This window comes from Monodon monoceros, unplaced genomic scaffold, assembly GCF_005190385.1.
Source record: "Monodon monoceros isolate NGI ecotype Baffin Bay Population unplaced genomic scaffold, NGI_Narwhal_1 Super_Scaffold_12, whole genome shotgun sequence".
NCBI lineage: Eukaryota > Metazoa > Chordata > Mammalia > Artiodactyla > Monodontidae > Monodon > Monodon monoceros.
The window spans coordinates 95,320,424-95,345,781 of record NW_021703768.1 but is presented as its reverse complement, the minus strand read 5'-3'; the positions used below and the strand labels follow the sequence as shown (position 1 = coordinate 95,345,781).

General features: G+C 35.0%; 1 protein-coding gene across 1 annotated transcript in view; it reads right to left on the bottom strand.

The window, feature by feature from the left end:
* The window catches only part of AP3S1 (adaptor related protein complex 3 subunit sigma 1), a 70,587-nt gene that overhangs the window by 22,904 nt on the left and 22,325 nt on the right, over window positions 1–25,358 (bottom strand). Inside the window, 3 exon segments of the mRNA XM_029218191.1 lie at window positions 2,827–2,898; window positions 19,007–19,118; window positions 22,473–22,564. Coding sequence (XP_029074024.1) covers window positions 2,827–2,898; window positions 19,007–19,118; window positions 22,473–22,564 — 276 coding nt within the window.

The following is a 25,358-nucleotide window of genomic DNA, read 5'->3' as shown; positions in this document are numbered from 1 at the left end:
GGCAGGGGGGTGCTGTTCCACTACTTCAGGGTGACTACAAATATTAGCTTATGTGACTGATACACAAATTAGTACTTGAAGGTTTGTAATGAGAAACTGATAACAATCACAATAAAGGAAAAGACACTGACTTAGGGGTTGGGCAGTAGGCCACATGGAAACTATTATATTGGAGGCTAGAAAGTTAGTGATCCATGCTTGTAGTGGCAAAACTATCATGTGTGATAGTCTGAAAAGCAGATAAATTTACCCATGAAAACTCTTTTCTCTCTGACATAAAAACTGATGATTTTCCAGATACTGGCAGCTTTGTCACCATGGATTCCAGACTGACAGCATGTGGGACATGATAAACATACTGTGCGAATTAGAAATACTCTGATATTGTTACCGCAGCATAAACTAGCCCATCCTGACTGATAACAAAAGGGGTATTCTTTACAACTTCCTCCTTCCCTCTATCCAAGTGTAGTATAACAGCACACAGAGGATTGCGTACAAAACTCTGTATTTGCTCCTAGGAAGAAATGAGTTGAGCTATTTAGGAGATCTCTGACTGTTGGAAGGTCCAGGGCTGCTTGAAAGTTGAAAACGAGCCTACTTTCATAGAAGGGCTGAAAACAAGACTAGCATTGTTTTAGACGGAGAGTACAGGGACAGGAAGTGTCTATTTTACTGGTCTCTAACTCTTGTTATACTGAAGCTTTTTTCTCATTGCATTGAAAAAAAATTAAAACAAGAGTTTAGGCCAGCAAATTCTGGCAGGTTTCAAAACAGTGATACACTGTTGTGTGAAATGAACAGGCTATACAGACTACATATGTGGTCCTATTTTTGATTTTTTAAAGACATATTTGTTTCAGTACTCATTTGTACAAAAAAGTCTAGAAATACACATACTCTAAAATGTTAACACTAGTGTTAATTAAAAAAAGGAGGCGATTAGACTGAGGCGGCTCTAATACATAAGCAAAGCACAACCTCAGCCTAAAATGCCTCAAGGTTAAGAAATCAACACCTAAGAACAACCAATCACAAACAGCCAACTTGGCTTTCCCAAATAATATAGGTGCTTAAGCAATAGCCAATCAGATAATTCCCTTGCTTTGCTTCTGCCTCTTCTCTATAAACGTCTTTCCCCTAGCTCCTGTCAGCGGAGTATTCCTAACCATTTCTGGTTTGGTGCTGACCAATCTGAATCAATTTTTACTCAAATAAACTCTTAAAATTTTTAGTGTGCCTCAGTTTATCTTTTAATACTAGTCAATCTCTGAAACTGAGATAGTGTCTATTTATTCTCCTCTTATTTATACTTTCTGATTTTTCTAAAATGGACATATATTAACATAAAATAGAAGTTTTAAAAACACTGTGTATCATGTATGGAAGTTGTATATATGTAGAGCTTAATTTTCCTATTAAGGAAAACTTTTATTCTCTGCCACAAATGTGACAACTTTACTCTTGCGACAATATTTTACAATAGAATCTTCAATTTTCTCAAAAAATTGCTAGATGCAACATATAAGCTAGTGATCTTTGAGCAGTCATTTTAAAAATAGAATTTTAAACATTTTAACCATGTACCAAAACATACTTTAGAATATTGTGAACCTTAATGCCTAAAAATAACAGGAGTCTTTGTAAGTGCGAACAGCATAAGACAGATAATAGAGAAAAGCAGTAGAAAACTAAAATAATTCTCTTAAAGATATCAAGTTTAAGTTCTATATCCAAAATGAGTCAATATATGAAATTAAATCATTTAGTAAATGAGAAATATGACCTAAAGGACCAGCTAATAGTAAATGTATTCTTTTGATGTTCACAAATAATATAATGCATTCCTTGTGCTGTATCTTGATTGTGGTAATGGTTACATAACTAAATGCACGTGCCAAAACTTAGGCAAATGTATGCTTAAAGCTACTGAATTTTCATGTGTGTAAATTACACTTCAATAAAGCTGATTTTTAAAAATCACAATTTTTTGCTAAAATTTTCAGATTTCCAGACAATTTTATTCAATGGCTTAACCATTCAAAACAGTCTGTTACATTATATGAACTTATAGAAAAAAAAAATCTATATATAGTAAAAGTGGAATCTCTTCCTCATAAATTTCCTATCTCCAATACCCAGTAAAACTGGCTAGAGAATTTCAGTCATTCTTCCTTTCTCTCACCTCCTTTCAATAGGCCATCAAGTCCTATCAATTATATACTTTCTTTCATCCCTACTCTACTGCCTTAGTTCATTCCTTTCTGGACTACTGCAATAGACTTCTAATTGATTTCCTTGACTTTAATCTCCCACCTACCAATCCAAAATCCTTAACACAGAAAAAAACAATTATCTTGCCCCCGCAAAAAATGAACAAACAAAGCAACAATAATGTTAATAGAAACTTGTTTTAAAAAACTAAATTGCTTCAGAATGAAGCCCAAAATCCATGTCACTAAAGGTACTTTACGGCCTCATGATCAATATCAAATCCTCCCCTCACAAAAAGCATGTATTTTATATCTCTGCCTGTAGAGTCATCCTCTCCTTTTCTGTCTGTGAAATATCTACTAATCCCTAAAAAACTCTAGTTTAAATATAATTTCCTCCGTTCCCATTGTCCTCCTCTAGATGTGAATTCCTCTAGGCCAGGGTCTGAACCTTCTTCACTAAGCACCATGCCTGGCTCAGAGTAAATACACTTATGAATTGAATAAAGGAATAAAAACAGTATTATTCACTAAATCTATTTTTACTTTAACAAATTAACATTTTTTTTCTAAGATAAAAAGCTTAGAAAATTTGATAATGTAGAAACTGTACCTTGTCTACATGGAAAATTAAATCCAGTTCACAGACGTTTTCAAAACACTTGTCTAATGTTTCCACAAATACCTAAAGAAAAGAAAAAAGGTTAAAAGCTTTTGAGAACTGAATAAGTTCATTCAAATCTATTACCTATAAGGCAGACAATTCTTAATTGTGAATTAAAACTTCTAACTCTATTATCACATTTCTTTTTTAAATTAAAAACTGTATTAAGTGCAAAAGGAATAATTATAGCCTGTACATCTAAGCTATTTTTCAATACATTAATAAATGAAATACAATAAACAAAATAAACTTCACTGAAAAGTACTAAGACCTAAAAATTGTTAGCACCATTACTTACAAAAATACTGAAAAATACTCAAATCAGGCTCCCTATCTTCATATGAGGAAACAAGAAAGCTTGCCATAAGTATCTATCAAGCTAGATGGGCACAGTCCAAGTCTCAACCACATCTAATATAGCCAATAATTTTTAATTAGCAAATCAGTATAAAAGATCACTAAAAATTAAACTTACGGAAAGAGCACAGACTCTGGAATCAGACTTACCTGGACTCAAACTCTGGTTCAAACACCTTGTACGACCTTGTGTGGGAAAGGGTTAACTCAGTAAGCCTGGGTTGTTCAACCCCTATATGTTCCCCAAAATGGCCTGTTTTCAGACGAGCCTTTGGCTAGTTCCTGGGAACTGAGCTCTGAGCCCTTGGAAAGTTCTGTCTGATAAGAGTGTTTCTGCATGCTTGAGGCCCTGGGCCACACAGTACCAGTGTGAGCAGTTTATGCTAACAGTGTGATTTACAATGAACATATTTTTTCTCTGAGGTTCTGGAGCTTAAGTAACCAAGGTCAGTCATGGAGGTGTCACATGCCTATGTGACTGACCCCCAATAAAAATCCTGGAAACCCAGGCTAGGGTGAGTTGCCTAGTTTGGAACACTTTGCACATGTCATCACATATCACTTCTGGGGGAATTAAGCACATCTTGTGTGACTCCAGTAGAAAGGGACAACACCTGGAAGCTTGCACCTGGTTTCCTCCATACTTCCCTTCATGTGCCTTTGATGGTTTTACTCTGTATACTTTCACTGTAATAAACCCTAACCATAAACACAGCAACTTCTGAGTTCTGTGATTCCTAGCAAATCACTGAGATGGTCTTGGGGACCTCTGATACAAACTTTCAAAAATTAATCTCTTAGGGCTTCCCTGGTGGCGCAGTGGTTGAGAGTCCGCCTGCCGATGCAGGGGACACTGGTTCGTGCCCCAGTCTGGGAGGATCCCACATGCCATGGAGCGGCTGGGCCCGTGGGCCATGGCCTCTGAGCCTGCGCGTCCAGAGCCTGTGCTCCACAACAGGAGAGGCCACAACAGTGAGAGGCCTGAGTAGCGCAAAAAAAAAAAAAATTAATCTCCTAAATTCCACTTTGCATAGTTGTCACTATTCTATCACTATTTCTGTATCCCCTACCCTTCTCAGTGGTAATTTTCACAGATAGAATGACCGTAAGTTTATCATTTGAACTGGGGAGTATTACGAGTAAAAGAGAGCATCTACTAATTATTGTATTATAATAACAGTATGCAATGTTATTGTACTATAATAATAACCTGGAACAACAGATGTAAACCAGGACTGTTCCAAGCAAACTGAAATGTATGGTCACTGTATTCATAGGTGATCCTACCGGACAGAATAGAATCTAAACAACAGACTTCTTGCTATAACTACTCCAATCTGAGGCCAATTTCCACAGATCCACAATCCAAGGCTCCTTCCTGGCATCAATGTAGATGAATAAGACAGGTGAAACAATGTATTTAACTATATGACCATGATCAACATTGTCTTAGACCAAGGGTTGGCAAACTTTCTCTGCAAAGGGCTGGAGAGTAAAGATTTTAATTTTAGGCTTTGTGGGCCATACAGTATAGCACAAAAGCAGCCACAGACAATACATAAGCAAATGAGCATGGCTCTATTCCAATAAAACTTTATTTATAAAAACAGGTAGCAGGCTGAATTTGACCTGCAGGATGTAATCTGTTGATCCTTGACTTAGATCAGGAGAAATAAAAGATCAGTAGTAACCAAGAATATACAGTTTTATACATAGTTTCATTTATGACAAGGCAAGTTATTAAGATGACCAAGTGTGGGGCATACAAAGGTAATCCTCAAGTGAGTGCCTAGTTTGTTTCAATTGTGTGATAAGTAGAAAATATATATTGTTGAGTACCTATCCAAACTCCCAACTTCATCTATTTCTCCTCAAGGTCTTGGTGACATGGTCCATGAAATGACTTTATTCATTCTATTTCTAATTCTGACTCACTTTTCTTCTTCTTATAACACGTTCTTGTTATGAGGATAGAATGGGATAACGCTGCTTGAACAAAGAATAAGCATTTAACAAATACTGACTTCTTGAGGAGTCCAAAAGAGAAAATTTTCCCGTTGAGAAAGATGAATTTATTTTTGACACAGTATCTCTAACATGGAAGTGGTCTGAATACATTTATAAACTCATAGTTAAATAAGTTACAGGAAATAAAACCATTTAAGTTCTATCCTTCAGTAAATTTTTACTGAAGTATAACATACGTACAGAAAAGTACACCACACTGTTCGTAGGAATGTAAATTGGCGCAGCCACTGTGTAAAACAGTATGGAGGTTCCTCAAAAAACTAAAAACAGAACTACCATATCATCCAGCAATTCCACTCCTGGGTGGGTATACAGCTGAAGAAAAAAAACCACTAACTTGAAAAGATGCATGTACCCCAATGTTCATAGCAGCATTATTTACAACTGCCAACATATGGAAGCAACCTCAGTGTCCATCAACAGATGAATGGATAAAGGCGTGGTATACTCACACACACACACACACACACACACACACACAGAGAGAGAGAGAGAGAGAGAGAGAGAGAGAGAGAGAGAGAGGAATACTACTCAACCATGAAAAAGAATGAAATTTTGCCAGTTCCAACAACATGGAGGGTATTATGCATAGAGAAATAAGTCAGAGAGAAAGACAAATACTGTCTGTTATCACCTTCATGTGGAATCTAAAAAATAAAACAAACGAATGAATATAACAAAACAGAAACAGACTCACAGATATAGATAACAAACTAGTGGTTACCAGTGGGAAGAGGGAAGGGGGAGGGGAAAGATAGGAGTAGGGGATTAAGAGGTACAAACAACTATGTATAAAATTAGTAAGCTACAAGGATATATTATACAGCACAGGGAATATAGCCAATATTTTATAATAGCCAATATTTTATAATAACTTTAAATGGAGTATAGTCTATAAAAATTGTGAATCATTATGTTGTACACCTGAAACCAATGTAATATTGTAAGCCAAGTATACCTCAATAATAAAAAAAAGTACACAAATCATAACAATGTACAACCTGATGAATTTTCACAAAGTAAGTACACCTGTGTAACCAGCACTTAATATTCAGGTGTTAGACTATTACCAGCACTGTAGAAGCCCGCTCATACTCCATTCGGCAACTATCAACATCAAGGGTAACTACCCTGCTTTCTAACATTAAAGATATATTTTGTCTATTTCTGAACTACTATTGGCCCTTGAACAATCTGGGCTTGAGCTGTGTGGGTCCAATGCTGCACGCATGCTTAGAAACAAGTTTTTTTCAATAACTATAGTACTATACTACCCATGGTTGGCTGAATCCAGGGATGCGGAACCCACAGATACAGAAGGCCAACTGTAAGGGACTTGAGCATCCACGGATTCTGGTCACAGCAGGTCCTGTAACCAATTCCCGGCAGATACCAACTACCATACCAAGGGACAACCGTGTATTTAAATGGAATCATACAGTATGGAACCATATGAGTGGCTTCTTCTATTCACTGATTTGTTTGTGAGATTTATTTATTTTGTTACATAGTATTAGTATAACAGTTCATTCATTCTTGTTGTTATACAGTGTGCTATTGCAGAAATATACCACAATGTATTTATCTATTCCACGGTTGACAGAAATTCGGGTCCGGCATGGGGCCATTACAATTAGTACTGATACTAATTCTTATATAAGTCTTTTAGTGAACATATATACACATATCTACTGAATGTATACCTAAAGTAGAATCACTGGGCCATGGAGCAGATAGGTTTTCAAAGCAATTATAAAACTTTACAATCCAGGGACTTCCTTGGCAGTCCAGCGGTTAAGACTCCACACTTCCACTGCAGGGGGGGCGGGTTTGATCCCTCTCAGGGAACTAAGATCCCGCAAGCCGTGTGGTACAGTCATTAAAAAAAAAAAAAATTTACAATCCAAATCATAGTATATGGGAGTTCCCATAGTGCCACATCCTTGTCAACCCTGTATGTTGTCAATCTTTTAATTTTAGTCATTCTTATGGGTGTGTGGTGGTCTGTCATTGTGATATTCATTTGTATTTCCCTGAAGCCTAAAGAGATGGACCACCATTTCATATTTACCATTTTGATATCCTTTTTCATGATGTCTATTCAAGACTTCTGCTCATTTTTCTGTTCAAGACTTCTGCTCATTACCTGTCTTTCTTATTGATGTATAGAAATTCTTTACATAGCTAGATACAGTCCTGTCATACACACATATTACAGATATCTTTTCCTACTCTGACTTGCCTTTTCATTCTCCTAATAATGTTCTCGGAAGAACAGAAGCTTTAAATTTCAATATAGTCCAACTTATCAGCTTTTTTCCTTTATGGTTAATCTGTTTTTTGGTCCAATTTAAGAAATTTTTGCCTATAGCAAGGTCAGGAAGATATTCTCCCAGAAGAAAACAAAAGCTTCATGGTTTTATTTTTCATGTTTGGACCAAATCTATCTGGAATTAATTTTCGTATGTGGTGTGAGGTGGTCTTTCTTAATTTAAAATTATTATTAAACTTACTATTCAGAATAAAGTTTCCAGTATGGCTTTATTTTTTCATGTTTACTTTTTCCAGATCCACTGGTTTGATTACCCATATACTGTAGCCATTCTTTCTTAACCATCAGAAGATGACTATCTTGGTGAAAATGCTGTCTGAATAGTTTCCCTTCACTCATGTGTTACTTATGAAGGATCAGTGGAACCCACTGAACATAGACTATATCTGACAAAGAGAGAAAAAAATTTCTTGGTAGCATTGAATGTGCCACTGGTGAACTATAATGTGCAAAAAATATGAGCTGTCTATAGAGGCAGTATAGCAAAGCAGTGAGGAAACCACAAAGACCTGACTTCAAACCCCTCCTTAGCTACTACCTAGCTATGTGAGCCTAAGTCACTCAACTCCTCCAAATATCAGAACTATAAAATAGTTATACAACTATCTACCTTTCTGGATTATCTTAAAGATTTAGTTAAATAATTTAGATAAAGTGCTGAACACTGCCCAAAACACATCAACTAAACAAAAGCCAGTACTATTTACCTGGCTGTTCAAAACATATGATTACAAAATTAAAACAGAAAGAGAAAATTCTAATTCTACTAATAAACACTGACATAAAAGCAAGGTAACTACATGCTGTGGTGTCCAAGTTTTTGGGATTTGCTTACTAACTTAGAAAGAAAAAGGCTGTCAATATTTAAAACAGAACAATACCAAGTATGAAAAATGTAAATACTTTTTAATAAAGTGCCCTGCAGCAAAATATCATTACAACTACATGTTCTTAACTCAGGGAAAGAATTCTTAAGATTTAAGGCATTCAAATGCTAAGTTTGGATGAAAACTTAAAAACCCACTTCAAAAAACTCTCCATTAATTTTCTTTTGAGTTAGCAAGAATTACTTAACGTAATTAGAATCTAGAGCCCCAAGGTAGATATACACTGCTGATTCGTTACATGGACAAGGTCAATACAAAACTAATAATCTACAAACTGAAGTTAAGAAATTAAGAAAAACAAATTAATGGGCCTTGGGGGTTCTAGCCAGGACAACCAAAAAAATAATAAAACTGCTGTTGCATTATATTTCACAAAGAGAAAGATAAAAAGACTAAAAAACTAGAAGTAACATGGTACATGGCACCCTCTTGTGTTTTATTTTTAAATGATAAAAGTTTAAAGTCAATTTCAATATAACTTGTTATCTACTAAGTAGCTACTCATTAATCTCTGGCCTTGGGAATTCAAAGGCTGGTGGAAGAAAAATTACTTTTAATTTATTAAGAATAATATTTTAAGTTTTCCTTCATTTTAATAATTACATAGTTTTCCAAAAGTAAATATAAAAGATAGTGATATTCAGAAAAATGCCATATCCACATATAAACAGAGTCTCCCTTCCCTGTGCCCTTCTATCAACAAAACTTCCTTGTGTTTCCTTTATCTTTAATTACAAATTTATATGCCTGGATCACAAAGGGTAACAGGAATCTATTCCAAAGCAGCTTAGTACTTAAGAGTACTTAGTACTCTACTAAAATTCCAGCTTAGCCTCTGACTATGAAATCTAGGGCAAGTTATTTAATTCTAAGCCTCATTTGGGTATAATAATAGTGCCTATGCCATAGAGTTGTTTTAGTGATTAAATAATAAATATAAATGGCTTAGAACAGTATCTCACCAAAAAAAGTACTCAATATATTTTAGCTAGTATTATAATACTATACACAGATGCAAAAATAAAAATGTGCACTAGATAAAATAAATGCCACAAAAATATCCTTAAGCAATATCACTTATTTGGCAGACTCTCCTTTAGAGTTTCTAGGGGAAAAAAATTTTTTTTTTTCTGGGTTTGGGGAATTCTGTTAAATTTCAGGAGGAATTGCTCTTACTGTTTCTAATCTATAATATTAAATAAAATACGTAAATGTTAAACTGACATGTTATAAGACAGGAAAAGTCTTAAGCCCAAGAATAGAAGGCATAAATTTAGGAATATGCCAAGAGATCTAAAAAAATTGTTTTTCAGTCAGCAGCAAGATGTTCTAGAGAGATACTGGCTTAGCTTAAGTAAGGAATCAAAAAATACCACTAAAAATGTACCAAGAAAGCTAGGGAACACAGACTGAACTTAAAATCAGATTAATTAGCTTTGAAGAACAACTATGAATACAGCACTGTTGCATATAATATTCAGAATCTTTTTAATGTATGGTGTTTAAGGTGTGTAAGTAGCACTCGGGCTAGCCTATGACTGGATTCTGAACTGGATTTCCACTAAACCTGACCTAGACACTAATGTGCCCACGAGGACGGATATTTTTCTAACAGTAAAAATAGAGACATTTATTGTACATTTATTATGTACCAGTTAACTTAGACATATTAAACTCTTGACTTCAATATGAAAAAATTAAGAGTTGATGAAAGGACTATCTGTCTTCTATATTGATGTCATAATGATTCTTTAAGAGTTCTTAAAGAACTCAATGATTCATATTGTGTGATTTATTTCTTTCTATTTTTTTAAATAAAATTTTTTTAAAAATTTAAAAGCTAACAATGATAATAGCACTTATTGAGTATATACTATTATGGCACTGCTATTGTTCCAAGTGCTTTAAATAGATTATTTTGTTTAATCCTTCACAGTAATCCCATAAGGCAGGTACTTTTTATCAACCATCTGCAGAAGAGTAAGTTAAAGTACAAAGTTAACTAACTACTAGCAGTTAGGTAGGAGAGTCCTCACTAAAATCCAGAAAGTCTCATGGCAGAACCCACACTCTTATTCACTAGAGATACTCCCTCCAACAACAACAAAAATCATCTTTTATTTTTAATGTAGTAAGAGGTGATTATTCAGAAAATTTAGAAAATACATAAAAGTGTAAAGCAAAAATTTTAACTGTCTATACTTTTATCACCCAAATTAACAACAGTATTGTGCAAAGACTTCTTGTACTATAGGAAATTTAATTACATTGTAGTCTCTCCATTAAAGTGACTTAATATGATTTGTATGTTGGATTTAGACATCTAAGGAAGAAGTAGGGTTTTGAATTTATAAGGCTAATATATCAAATATTAATTTAGAAAATGAAAGTAGCCTCTGCATTATTTCTTTTGGTGCACAGAAGCTACTCCAAGCACATTTTAAAAACTCATATTGACATCAATTGTTAGAACTCCATTTAAACTTCCAAGCAAAAGTTGATTTTTTTAATGGTATTTGGCCTTGAAAGATATTCTCTTGTGTATAATTGAATATGGTACAATTGGTATCTTGAACAGACTTAAAACAAAATAAAATGAATAAAAATCTTAGCTTTTTCTTACAGAATAGCAACTAATAAGTATAGAAATCATGATGGGAAAATCACTATTTGGCAAACACCACAATAATTCTTTCAGGCAGGAATCATCAACAGATGCTAAAAGTAATGACCAAATTATGATTAGAAAAAGGATATTTATATACTCAAAGTTATTCCCCATAGGATACTTCTAAGCACAAAGGGAAAATGGAAGTTTAAGTAGGTAAACCTGGCAGGCACCTCATTAACCAAGGAATCAGAATAAATACCACAAGTAATGGGGTAAAATGATATCATGTATCTCCTGAATATGATGCACTGGAGAAAGACATAACATCACTTGTGATATTCGAAAATACATAATCCGAATTTAATCATTAAGAAACATCAAATCCAAACTGAGGAATACTCTACAAAATAGCTGGCTATGGCCTTCCCTGGTGGTGCACTGGTTAAGAGTCTGCCTGCCAGTGCAAGGGACACGGGTTCGTGCCCCAGTCTGGGAGGACCCCACATGCCGTGGAGCGGCTGGGCCCGTGAGCCATGGCCGCTGAGCCTGCGTGTCCGGAGCCTGTGCTCCACAACGGGAGAGGCCACAGCAGTGAGAGGCCTGCGTACCGCAAAAAAAATAAAAATAAAAATAATTGTCTAGTACTCTTCAAAGGATCAAGGTAAGAAACACATGAATGGAAGACAGATGAAGAACTATAACCGAGTAAAGGAAACTTAGGAGATAAGAAAACTAACACTCTATGTAACCTGAATTGAACTCTAAACAAGAAAAATTACATTAATGGGACAACTGGCAAATTTTAAATAAGATCTACAGATTAGATAATAGTATTCTATCAATGTAAATTTCCTGATTTTAATTACCTACTTGAGGTTATGGAAGATGTTAAATTTGAGGAATCTGGATGAAGATACAGTATGCAAATTCTTTGCATTATATTTGCCACTTTTCTAAGTCTGAAATAATTTCAATGTTAAAAGTTTTTTTTTTAATTTTTAAAGAAAAAAATTTTTGAAAAACCAAGCTCAAAAGGAACTCTTCTCCTCTATATCCAATCCCTCCCTGAAACCTACTATTCTACACTGAGAAATAAGGAACTCACCATAAACCAAAGAAAAATACCAACATAACCTGAGTTTTTCACTCTCTCAAACCTACTTTGAAGGGGAAAAAAATAAATTTTAAGTTACTTCTAGCTCCAAAATTCTGACTTTAAGTACTTGAGTTCCAAAATACTTTCTTCACCACTATAAAGTAAGTAATAACAATGTGTCTGCTATCTTCTAGGCCCTGTGCTGACTGCTTTATATACATTAGCTCCAATTCTTATAACAATGCTGGCAAGGTAGGTATGAATATCAACATTTACAGACAAGAAAATTGGGGATGAATAAGACTAAGTAATTTGCTCAAAGATATAGAACTGTTAGATGACATAGCCAATATTTAAACCCATACCACCTAACTCCAAACACAATAATGCCTCCCAAGAGGACTGCTGAGAGGTCAAAAGAACATGTAAATTAGAATGGTAAGTATCATCAAATTGTTACCTGGGTTTATCATTAAGAAGAAGCAATGTAAATAACTGAAAAGTGAATTATTACCTTTCCAATGACTGTAAATCAGACTTTTCAACAATGAAAATAAGATAGGAAAAGGATTTTAAGAGTGCTGAATCGGGCTTCCCTGGTGGCACAGTGGTTAAGAATCCACCTGCCAATGCAGGGGACATGGGTTCGAGCCCTAGTCCAGGAAGATCCCACATGCTGCAGAGCAACTAAGCCCGTGCGCCACAACTACTGAGCCTGTGCTCTAGAGCCCAGGAGCCACAACTACTGAACCCGTGTGCCACAACTACTGAAGCCTGCGTGCCTAGAGCTCGTGCTCTGCAACAAGAGAAGCCACCGCAATGAGAAGACCACACACCGCAACGAAGAGTAGCCCCTGCTAGCCACAACTAGAGAAAGCCCACATGCAGCAATGAAGACCCAATACAACCAAAAATAAATAAAATAAATTAATTAAAAAAAAAAGAATGCTGAATCACTCTAACAGTGTCCAATTCAAATTGTTTATAGAACTATTTTTTGGTTTCTTTCATATGTAAGAAACAAATATTATTAAAAACAGAAGTTTTTAATACTCTGGTAACACAGTATGGTGTAGTAAACACCATAGAATTTTCCTAAAATGATCCTGGGCATTCACTCTGGATTGCCTGGAAAATAAACAAATTGAGCCAGGGCTCTCTCTTTCTCCAGCAGGAGGAACTGCACCAGAACTCATCTCTCCGTGGGACCAGGGGTTTATCCCACTCAATCCTCCAATAGGTGAGCTGCAACTTCCCACAGTTCTCAAGAGCTGGTCAGGGACTTTTCCCAGGCAACTCTTAAAGACACGTGGCACCTAAACGTGTATAGCTCAAAGCTTAAGTAATGTATATGCCACCCCACTGACAAGGATGCTTTCAAAGAGCCTACTCTTGTAATAAAAGAAAACAATGATGTGGAGTGGGAGGGGTGAGGCCTCTATTGGCAAATTATTCTATGTTTAGTAGTATCTACATCAGCGCAGCTTCCTATGAGATAGTGGGAAGATCAGGGGATCTTTCTTAGGTATTCTTGGCTTACAAGTTTCCTCAATTAAGCCTATTCTTATCACATAATTCTATCACAATGCAGAATTCCTTCAAAGCCATCAAAGAACATATAGGATAAATAGATTCACAAATTCTTGTAAAAATGAAAAAGAAAAATAAAAGGACTTCTTTACCCAATTTAGTTTGTGTACTGATGAAATTATATGCCTTCCTTATAAAATACACGCTTTAACGATAATGTTAGCTAAAAACCACTGACTATTTCAGGTCAGTCATTTAGCGACAGGCTTCACACACACCATCTTTTTTTAATGCTTTCACATGTTCTATGAGTTGGTATTATTATTATTACCTCCACTTTGCAGATGAACAAAATCAGGGTCAAAGAGGTTAAATAATTTGCCCAAAGTTATATAGCCAGTATAGAGAAGGGCCTGAATGGTTTTAACCACTACTACTTTGCTTTAATTCACTGATATTTCTAACAACTCATGAGGTCTATAGGCAGCATACTGAAACAGGCATACTTTACAGGTGAAAAATGCAAGGTCTATTAACATTAAATGACTTGCTCAGTATCATACTAAATTAACACTAATAGCAATAAGTAAAATAACTTCACAAAACTCAGTCTAACGCTCAGTACTGGAGTACTGACAAATGCTATATACATAACAGTTCTAATTTATATACATATTCTAACACCATGGTCAAAACATATCTTTCTAAACCTAAAGATAAGTTTAGTTGTTAGTCCTCAATTTTTTCCTAACTATAACTGAACAAGGCTGATGCTGATATAATTGCTACATGTGATACAGAAAACTGTTACAAAATTTGGAATTATCTAGTGAACTTTTATGCCTCCATATCAGCGTGGCAACTAACTTAATTGAGGGCAATATGACTGCTTATAAATAACTCAAACAACCAACATTAATATTTAATTAACTTCTATTCTCACTCTGTAAATATTTTAACACTTCCAATGACAACATGCTATAACAGAAAGGACTTCAAAAAAGGCTAGCTATCAACTCTGAAACTAGCTTATATTGTAATCAATATCACATTAAAATAGTACACACCAGAAACAAAAAAAGATCACCTTTTTCTCCCAACTAACAAAGAATTAAAAGAAAACAAAACAGAAGCTGATTATTCAACCTGGTGACATACTAGTATAATTCCCACATGGAATTTACTAAGAATTCCTTCTCTCAGATTTTATATAAGGTAAAAAGTCAAATCTGGGGTAATACATACATACCTTAGAAACACAAAACCTTTGCATAAAAATATAAGCTTCTAATGATCATTTGAATTATATCATTTTTAATGTTCAAAAAACCAAAATGATAAAATTCAAAAAAAGTTTTTAAAAAGTTTTAATTCTGGATGACAGGAATATAGGTATTTATTGTTTTATCCTTTGTGTTTTCCTGTATTTTAAACAGTTCTAGAAATGTAAATAAAAGTAAAATACAAACATTCAAAAAAAAACAAATGAAACTGTGTTTAGTTATCACATGTTGATGTTTACTAAGTTTTCTTGACCCATTCCCTAAAGAAAATACAAAACCAAGAGGCTTTGGTCTAAACTCTCTTGATTTATAATTTTCCACTTTTATTATATTTCTCAAAACTAGAGGATGGACAAAGCAAGAAAACCAGTTCTAAGTAAACTCTGAATAGCTGTTTCATGAAACAGAAGCAGAAACAATAAGCTACTCCCTTCCATCTTTGTTCACTCAACCAATGTTTTTAAAGTGCCTGACTTATGCATGCTCAGCACTCCCTCTTAAGTATTTAATGATCTGTAATAACCACCGGGGAAAGACAGCAACTACAGAACTTCCAACATTTTCAAGGTAGTGACAGAATTCATCCTTGTAAGGTAAATTACAGAAAGTTTCTTTTTTTGTGACATGATAGATCAACATGTAATAATAACTCAATGGGATCTTCTTATAAAAACTGTTCAAGCCTACGTTAGAAACGGGACAATAAGAAAATCCTCCTGAAATTCTTTTTTCTGTATCTTATTTAATATCAAGACAAATTACCAACATTTCAAATAATAATGGCTAAAAACTTTTGCAAAACACAAGACATAGTTTCCATTTTCCACAAATACATGATAGAATTTACTTCAGATATGATGTAGGATATTTGTTTTTTGACAACTCCTCATATAATTCCCTTCTAAGATATAACAACCATGCTATCATAACCATTAAGACCAGCAACAGCATCAAAATAATAATCGATGAGGGGAGAACAATCTAGGTAGAAAGATCAGCAAGTACAAAGGCTCTGAGGTAAGCATGCTGGTATATCTGAGGAACAAGGAGGCCAGTGTCGATGGAGCAAAGGGGAAAAGAGTAGAAAATGAAGTAAGATACGTAGTAGGGTTCGGCAAGGGGAGTCAGATCATGTGAGGCCTCATGGGTCATTTATAAGGAATTTGGCTTTTACTCTTAGTGAGAAGGGAAGCCATTGAAGAACTCAAAATGGAAAAGTATAAAATGTAACATATTTGAATAGTATCACTCCAGTTGTTTTACTGAGAAAAGACAAAAAGGAAAGGACAGTGGAAGCAGGAAGACCAGTCAGAAAACTACTGACATAGTCCAGGCAAGAGCTGACGGTGGCGTGGGCCCATGTGGAGGCAGTGCAGAGAGCAGTAAGTGGATTCTGCATAATCAACAGGATTTGCCAAAGAAGAAGACGTAAGGGAGATCAAGAAACTAAAATGAAGCAACTGAAGTAGTAGCATGCAAACCAGGTATCCTAGAAGCCAAGTGAGGAAGATACTTCATGAAGAAGAGAGTAATAAACAATCTTAATCAAATAAAGGAGGACTGATGAGAACCTTTGGATTCAGCAACAGTACAGCTGAAAAACCTGATTAGAATGTGTTCAGGAAAGAATGGGAGAAGAAAAATTTGAGACATTGCATACAGAAAATGTTTTTAAAGTGTTTTGCTATAAAGAGAGGGAAAGAAATGAGGCAGTGGCTGGAGAAGGAAGTAGGGACAGAATTTTTTTTTTTTTAAGATGGAAGAACATATTAACATATTATAGACTAGTGGGAATGATCTAGAGAGAGGAAAAAATGATACTGAAGAGAGAAAAATGCTAGAGCAATGAGGAAGAAGTAAACTAGTATATAAGTGGGTGAGTTGGCCTTAGCTAAGAGCAAAGTTCATTCATCTCTTATAGAAAAGAGTACAAGGACACAGATACAGAGTCTGTAGAAGTTCCCTTCTGATTGCTTCTGATTGCCTAGTGAACTTGGAAGCTACACATTAGAAGTGCTACAGGTTTGAGAGGGGAGGAGAATGTATCAGCAGTTGTCTAGGAGTGTGGGAGAGTGAAATGACCAGGGAAATATAATGTGATTATTGGGTAGCATTAAGGAATCACTGAAGTCAGAGATCATGAATTTAAAGTGAGGCCAGCATGTATGGTTATCTTTTTTTCCTCTACATATGTTCAGATGTGTGGATTCAGGCAAAGAGCTGAGTATATACAAGCCTATGATTATCATGATTGACCATGGAGTTTAAGCTGGGCAAGGAGAGTAAGACATCAGGAGGATCAGGGACAGTGAGAAGACAGATTTAAAAGGCAGAAGGTCCCAAAGACACACTGAAAAGATATAAGGAACACAGGAAGAGAATACAGGATTCTGGATATAAACATGTCTATTTTTCTAAAGCTGCCATTTATCTATTAATAAACATTGAACAGTTCAAAAATGTACAACTATACCTAGAAAACTGTCAATAAAAATTTTTATCCTCAAAAAAAAAAACCAACAAAAAAAGGGACTGAAGGTCCCAATGGGCTCAAAGAACTGTTGGAGTAACAGTAATTGTGATAAGAAAAGATAAGAGATGGTAGCAGAGAGTGGAAACTGTGAAATTAAGATGATGGAGGGACTTAAGTCTGGATAAAGACATGGTCTAGAAATGAACAGTGAAGTGGGGTAATGGGCAGAATTCACTGGAGAAGAGGAATTCCAGTTTGAAGATACCAGTGTACTGAATGAACTATCCACATGAACGTTGAAATAACCAAGAATTATAACACAAGTAGTACTGGAGTGAATGTCAGTGAACTAAGAACTAAAATCTGTTAGGAGACAATTCTTCATGGGTGTTCCATTCCTGCACACCATGTGAACAGAGGTACTGACTGCCTTTATTGTGGATTATCTTTTCAAGCAAGCTCGTATAGCCAACAGCCCTGGAAAATAGATAGTGTTTCCCTCCAAAGCAAAGGGTAAGTTTATCTATACTTTGTTTGGAAGATATTCTCTTCCTCCAGGACATGGGCAGATATGCTTCGTGTTCATTATAGAAGATTCCAGTTCACTAAGCTTGGGCTTCCTCTCCTATAACTCAATCCACTGTGTGTGCAGGTCTTACCTGCACCTTATCAAGTCACACTTTAGGAACTGGGACTTGAGTAACCAGTGTAAGAAAATGCTGTCACTTTGACTACTGCTTTGGCTGTCAGAAATAAAGTCCTTGTTTCTGGCCCCGAAATCTCCCATCTTCTGTCAGCATCCATGAAACTGTGGTAGTTAACTTGTTAGCTTGCAGGTAGAGTAAAATCTCAGACTATTGAAAGTTTTTGACAAAATCTCCAATGAATAGGGAGTGGGAATGAGAGATTACTGCAACCGGATTGGTAGAAGTAGGTATAGTTTGAGAATATGAGATAAAGTCTGGAGATGTTTTAGAAGAGAAAAAGGTCTGGAAAATGTAATGAGAAGCAAAGAGAACACCCTCCAGCCTCAATGGTATGAAGAAAGTGAAAGAGAAAACTGCTACTACTTGAGAGGGTGGCAGGTAGTTTCATCGGGGAAGCCAGATTTAACCTACAGCAAAAAGGTGAAGATAATATTAACAGAAGAGGTTGAAGATAAGGAGAAATTTGCTGATGACTGACCTTGAGTTCCAGGGCCATTATGAAAGATTTTCAGGAGATAGAAAGGGGTGGGTTTGGGGGTTAGATCTGGATACATATGGTAAAAGACCTATGAGTGTTGGGGTTCTTGTGGTGACTTACATGAATAGGAAAAAAGGGCATGAGGAAATTAGTTGCAGTTAGTCTTAATTAGATTAAATGACTGTGCTACATCCCTCATCCCTCTTTTATCCACCCAGCATCTACTATGGAACACTTATTTCTTACCAAACAAAACATCATTTTAGAAAATTTAGAACACAGAAGTTTTAAAAAATTGAAATGCCAAAATTGTTGTTTAAGACAGTAAGAGGCAAGTGTTAACTTACTTGAATTAGATCTAAAATGCCAAGTTCACTTTCTGAAGAATCCACACAGAAGACAAAATATAATGTTGCATAATGTCTATAAATCAGTTTGTTGTCAGATCCTCCAATTAATCTAAATGACAAAACAAAACAATTGGAATGTTATAGCTACAAAATAAAAAACATTTTCATTAGTTCAAGAAAACTGACAATTTGTTTAAAACCTTCTATAAAAAGAAAGGTAACATTTAATGACACAGCATTCAAGTGAACTAGATGGTTGTTTTCTTCAGAGAAGTCAAGTAAAAGATGCCGATGCTTAATATTAGTTCATTCATTCATTCAATTATTTACTGAGTACTTACTATGTGCCAGGTACTGAGAGTGGGTAAGGAGCAATAAACAAACAAAGAAAATATTATCAGAGTGGAAGGGACTACTTAGAGAATCAAAAGAGGATGATGCCACATTGATGGATTTGCTACTTCCTATTGGGTGTTAAAAGAGTTGATGTTTAAGCTGAGATCTAATGATAAGGAACGTGCCATGAAAAAATTTAGAGAAGAGCATTTCAGGCAAAGGTAAACTAATAAAAAGGCAATTTCATCAAGAAAGAAATATCTGTGTTCAAGAAAGAAAAAGAAGGCCTGCGATCAATGAAAGATTAGTAAGCAATTAGGTCAGAGAAGTAGGCAGAATTGAGATCATAGGGCATTTTTAAGAGCTTACTAGATTTAACTCCATAGGTCACAGTAAGTTACACAGCTTAACACTGATTATCAACTAGGAAAAAAAAATGACATTTCTTCATAAGTTTTGGACATATTTACCATCAAGATCTTCTCCAAAAACACATTTTGTTTTGGAATATAAATGCAAGAAAACTGAGCTAAGAGATACTCAATCCTTTTGCCAAATATTTTTATTTATGTTGACTGGAATTTCAGCATTTTAAAAATAATAATTCAGGAATCATTACAAACACCTTTCGTTTTTCTAAATACAGTTTAACTGTTCCATAGTTAAGTTTACAACAATTCATTCACCTTCTCAAAAGACCCTTTAACACTAACGAAACACAAAAAAATCAAGGCTAAGTGTAATCAGAGCTAACTGAACATTCAAACAAGACAAAGGAAAATAACACCTATTTCTTTTTTTTTTTTTTGGCTGCGCTGGGCAGCATGCGGGATCTTAGTTCCCGATCAGGGATCAAACCCATGCCCCCGGCCGTGGAAGCATGGAGTCTTAACCACTGGACCGCCAGGGAAGTCCCTATTTGTCACTCAATAAAAGTAATACTAAATTCACAAGTTTTGTAGAAACAACTTCTCTACATATACACTCATTATTTTTTATTACTTTATATCCTCTAATACCAAAAGTGAAAATGATCTTTGACAAGAATTAAAAACTCCTACTATCTAGAAAAGGTATGCAATTTAAAAATATGTACAAGCACTTTAAAGATTCTCTGAGTTGTATTTATAGACTATCATTGCAACTGTTCCTTAAAAGGGACAAAAAGCAGCAACAGCAGACTTTACGTCATCCTGAATCTGCAATTTAGTGATTATCTAATTTTTTGTTTCGATCTGCTTTAAAAGAAGACCAAACTTTTGAAAACTGTAAGCTTCAAAATGGCAATTAGGACTTCCCTGGTGGCGCAGTGGTTGAGAGTCTGCCTGCCGATGCAGGGGACACGGGTTCGTGCCCCAGTCCGGGAAGATCCCACATGCCGCAGAGCGGCTAGGCCCGTGAGCCATGGCCGCTGAGCCTGCGCAGTCTGGAGCCTGTGCTCCACAACAGGAGAGGCCGCAACAGTGAGAGGCCCGCATACCGCAAAAAAAAGAAAAAAAAAAAAAAGGCAATTAAAGTTATTAAAAGAAAACAAAATATTAATATAAGTACACGTTTTGTTATAATTTCATCCTTATACTACAGTACAATACTGATTCAAATTCTTGTATAGAATGCAATACACAACATAAAAGCTACAGAATTTTAGAAATCCTTAGTCCAAATATCTTATTTAACATAAGAAGAGAAAACTGTGGTACAAAGAATTTAAGTGACCTAACCAAGAAAACCAGCTTGTTAGTAACAAAACTAGGACTAAACCAGATGTGTAGCCTCATCTCTGATGCAATATTTGCTTTCTACTTTTTGTAAGGTTGGAAAAGAAAAATTACAAACTCAAGTCATACTTCCTAGTTCAAACAGTGCCCTGGTTAGACCAATCAATTTCTTGCACTGTGCTGGGTGATTAATTTCCTGTAAGGTTAGAAGATTAAGGAGCTGAGATAAAGGGAAACGATGGTAATGGCAAACACAACTCAACTACAGTTTAAGAGAGATAAGTAAAGTACAATTAAAATACAAAAACAGAAAGCAAGTACATCTGTCTCAACTATTAAATTGGAGGCCTCGCGTTAACAGCAAAATTTACAAATCATAGGTGTGTATTTGCAAATTTAAGAGCAGCATGATATAACCTTTCAAGAAACGCAAGTAAACTTTCTACATGATAAAAAGTAATTTATAGTCAGGTAAGAATGAATTCTGTATTATGAAAACTGTTTTTCATAATATGCATCATACACCTTAAAAATACAGAAAAGTGTATGTTTCTCAGACTAATCTCTGATTATTCATAATGAGGTTCAGCTAAAGTTTAGTTTTTGAATTGTCACTGAGGAAATATCTTGTTAAGAAATTAAACATATAAATATGGGAAGGAATGTTTATGAAACTATTTGAGAACAAATTATTTTCATGAAACCCATTAATTTAAAACTATTTACAATAGTTGGCAAACTAATCATAAGCAATTTTTATTTATTCATTTTAAAAATAGAGAGGTCTTAGATGAATTCAAATCTGTCTATCTAGACACACACATATATTTGAAAAGCAGACGTCAGAATTGATCATAATATAAAATAAAGGGTGTTATCTAAATTCTTATGAAAACAGGTCCATTCACCCTAAGGAGTACTCTGTAGTCATTAAAAAGAATGAGTTTGCTTTAGATGGGTTTATATGCAGAGTTTTTCAAAGTATAAGTGCAAACAAGCAACACGAAAACCAGCATACATGTGTGATCCCGTAAGTAAAAATTTTTAAGGTTATACTTTTATATGTTAGTGCAAAATTAATTTTCTAGAAGGATACACAAGAAACTGGGAAGAAGGACTAAAGCTGGAGGAGGAAGACTTGGTCTACATTTTATACTTCCATGTAATGTTTGAATTTTTGCCATATGAATATATTACCTTTATATAAAATGCCTTTATAAATTTTTAAAAGAAAAAGATTAAATATCTTCAAAAAATTATTTAAGTTAGATTTATAGTTAACATAAATGGCAATTAATTCCCCCAATCCAATTAATCAAATTAGGAAATTTTAAGATAAAACGATTAAACAGTATATATTTTACTCATATAGTCAAAGATTAGAAATGTCCATTAAATGCTTTACTTACAATCCTCCTTCTAGGAAATTACAAACATTTTCATCTCTCTTAGATACCAAATGGAATGTCTCCCTGATGATTTGCTGTTGTGTATCTTCACTCTGAGAAAGAATAATTCATATATGTTAGGATCTAATTTCTAGGTTTAACAGCATTATAAGAATTAAAAAAATAAAAGGTAGTAGTATCTGTCTGGGAAATTCATCTAAGAGTGCAGTCCTTGGAGAACTAACCTATCATACCTTAAAAGAAACAAAACCCAACATTTTAAAATTAAAAACAAAACAAAAAATCAGCAGTTTATAGTTTACCACTTCACTAAAACTTATTTCTCAGCTTCAGAAACCAACAAGAAAAATATCAGACACATGAATTATAGACACTAGTAAAAGGGACACTAGATATTAACTAGTCAAAGCCCACTGTTTTACAAATGAGTAAACTGAAATGAAGAGATGAAGTTATAAATAATTCACATAGCTAATCTATATTTTAATGGAAGAAAGTACAGAAGTTTGGAGCTTCCAATTAAGTAAGTTTAACTAAATGCAAATTGAAGTAAGAGTCTATCCATCTTACTCATTTTTATATAAGCGCTGCCTAAAGCCAAGAATTGATTCACTAATATTTATTAAATTCACCAAGCAATTCATATCCCAGTAAAAAAGAGTCAGCTTCTCAAACACTGCAATAGACAACTGGAAAATAGAAAATCATGAACAGGAATTTCACAGGAAAGAAAATATGATGGTCCATAAACAATAGAAGGATGGTAAACCTCATTAGTGAAACACAAGTTAAAGTAACAATGAGATAACTCCACATGTACCATATTAGCAAAAATGTAAAATTATGACACTATCAAATGTTGACAAAGATGTGGAGTCAAAGAAACTCATCCTACCAGTGGGAAGGTAAGTGGTATAACCACTTGGGCAAAAAGTTTTACAATCCAGCACTCACTCCTAGGTACAATGATAACCCACATGAAACCATTGTTTTTGAAGGTCAAAAACAATAGAAAATTGGCCAACTACATATATATAATAAATTCTTAACCTGTATACCAAGAAGCACAAAGAAGAATGTTCATAAAAGTACCATAACAACAACAAAAAGCTGAAAACAACCCAAATGTCCACCAACGACATATAAATTATGGTATGCTTTTTTTAAATTAATTAATTAATTAATTAATTAATTTTTGGCTGCATTGGGTCTTCGTTGCTGTGTGCGGGCTTTCTCTAGTTGCGGCGAGCATTGCGGTGCGTGGGCTTCTCATTGTGGTGGCTTCTCTTGTTGTGGAGCATGGGCTCTAGGCATGCGGGCTTCCATAGTTGTGGCTCGTGGGCTCTAGAGCGCAGGCTCAGTAGTTGTGGTGCACGGGCTTAGTTGCTCCACGATATGTGGGATCTTCCCGGACCAGGGCTCGAACCCATGTCCCCTGCATTAGCAGGTGGATTCTTAACCACCGTGCCAACAGGGAAGTCCCTGTGGTATGCTTATAAAATAGAATCCTATAAGCAGTAAAAATTAAATCGGTATATTATACCCATCAATATGAATGATTCTCAAAAGTTTAATGTGGAAAAAAGGAGTTACCACAGCTCAAGTTGCCATTAAAAAAATACCATAGACTGATGGTTCAACTAACAGAAATTTATTTTCGCACAATTCTGGAGGCTAAAGGTTCAAGACTGAGGTGCCAGCATAGTTGGGTTCTGGTGAGTGATCTCTTCTTGGCTGGACCACCTTCTCACTGTGTCCTTACATGTCCTTATGGGGAAAAACAGCAAGAACAGGTTCTCTGGTATCTCTTCTGGTAAGGGCACTAATCACATCATGAGGGCCCCACCCTCATAATCTCATCTAAACCTAATTATCTCCCAAAGTTCCAATCCCAAACACCATCAAATTGAGGGTTAGGGCTTCAACATGTGGATCTGGGGGGTACACAATTCACTCTACAGCAGGGGAAAAAAGTAAATACCAGAATGATATGTAATCATTCCATTAGTATAAAATTCAAAAACAGGCAAAACTAAATATTACGTAGTGACAGAAATTTGGGGGTGATAAAAATAAAACTATAAAGAAAATCATGGAAATGATTAACAAATTTCAAAGGATTAGTTTCAAAGGAAGAAACAAAACTGTCAGTCACAGATGAAAAGATTTTCCACATAGAAAATCTAACGTAATTTACACAGAAGTGTTGTAATTAGTAAAAGGTTTTAATAAGAACACAAAGAAAGACATTATATATAATTCTACTGCCATTCTAACCTTCTGCAAGTATGAGTTGTAAAATATAATTTTAAAAAGATAACATCAAAAACCATGCAGTGCCTAGGAATAAAGGAAACAACAAAAAAAATGCAAGAGAAAATGTAAAACTTTACTGGAAAAATTAAAGAATACCTAAGTAAATAAAAAAGTGTACAATGCTTATAGATTGAATGATTCAATATTATAAAGATGCTCAATCTCCCCAAAATGCTCCAAAGACTTAAGGCAATTCTAATCAAAATCCCAACAAGGGTGTAGGGGGAGAACTTGAAAACCAGATTATGACTCCAAATGTGACTCCTCTTATGACTTACATATGAAATCAGAGGACTAGAATAACAAGACACTCTCAAGTGGAATATAAGAGGACCTGCTGACCAGATTAAGAATTATTGTAAAGCCACAGTAATTAAGGCAAGATATTGGTGCAGAAATAGGGAAATTGACTGATGGAACCAGAAACACACCCACATATAAATATAGTTATTTAATTTAAAACAGAATACTCACTGCAGATTAGCAAGAATGGAAGGGCATTTCCATAAATGGTACCAGGATAAAAATTTTTCTTTTTGTTCTAATACAATGAACTTCTAGCTCTCACAT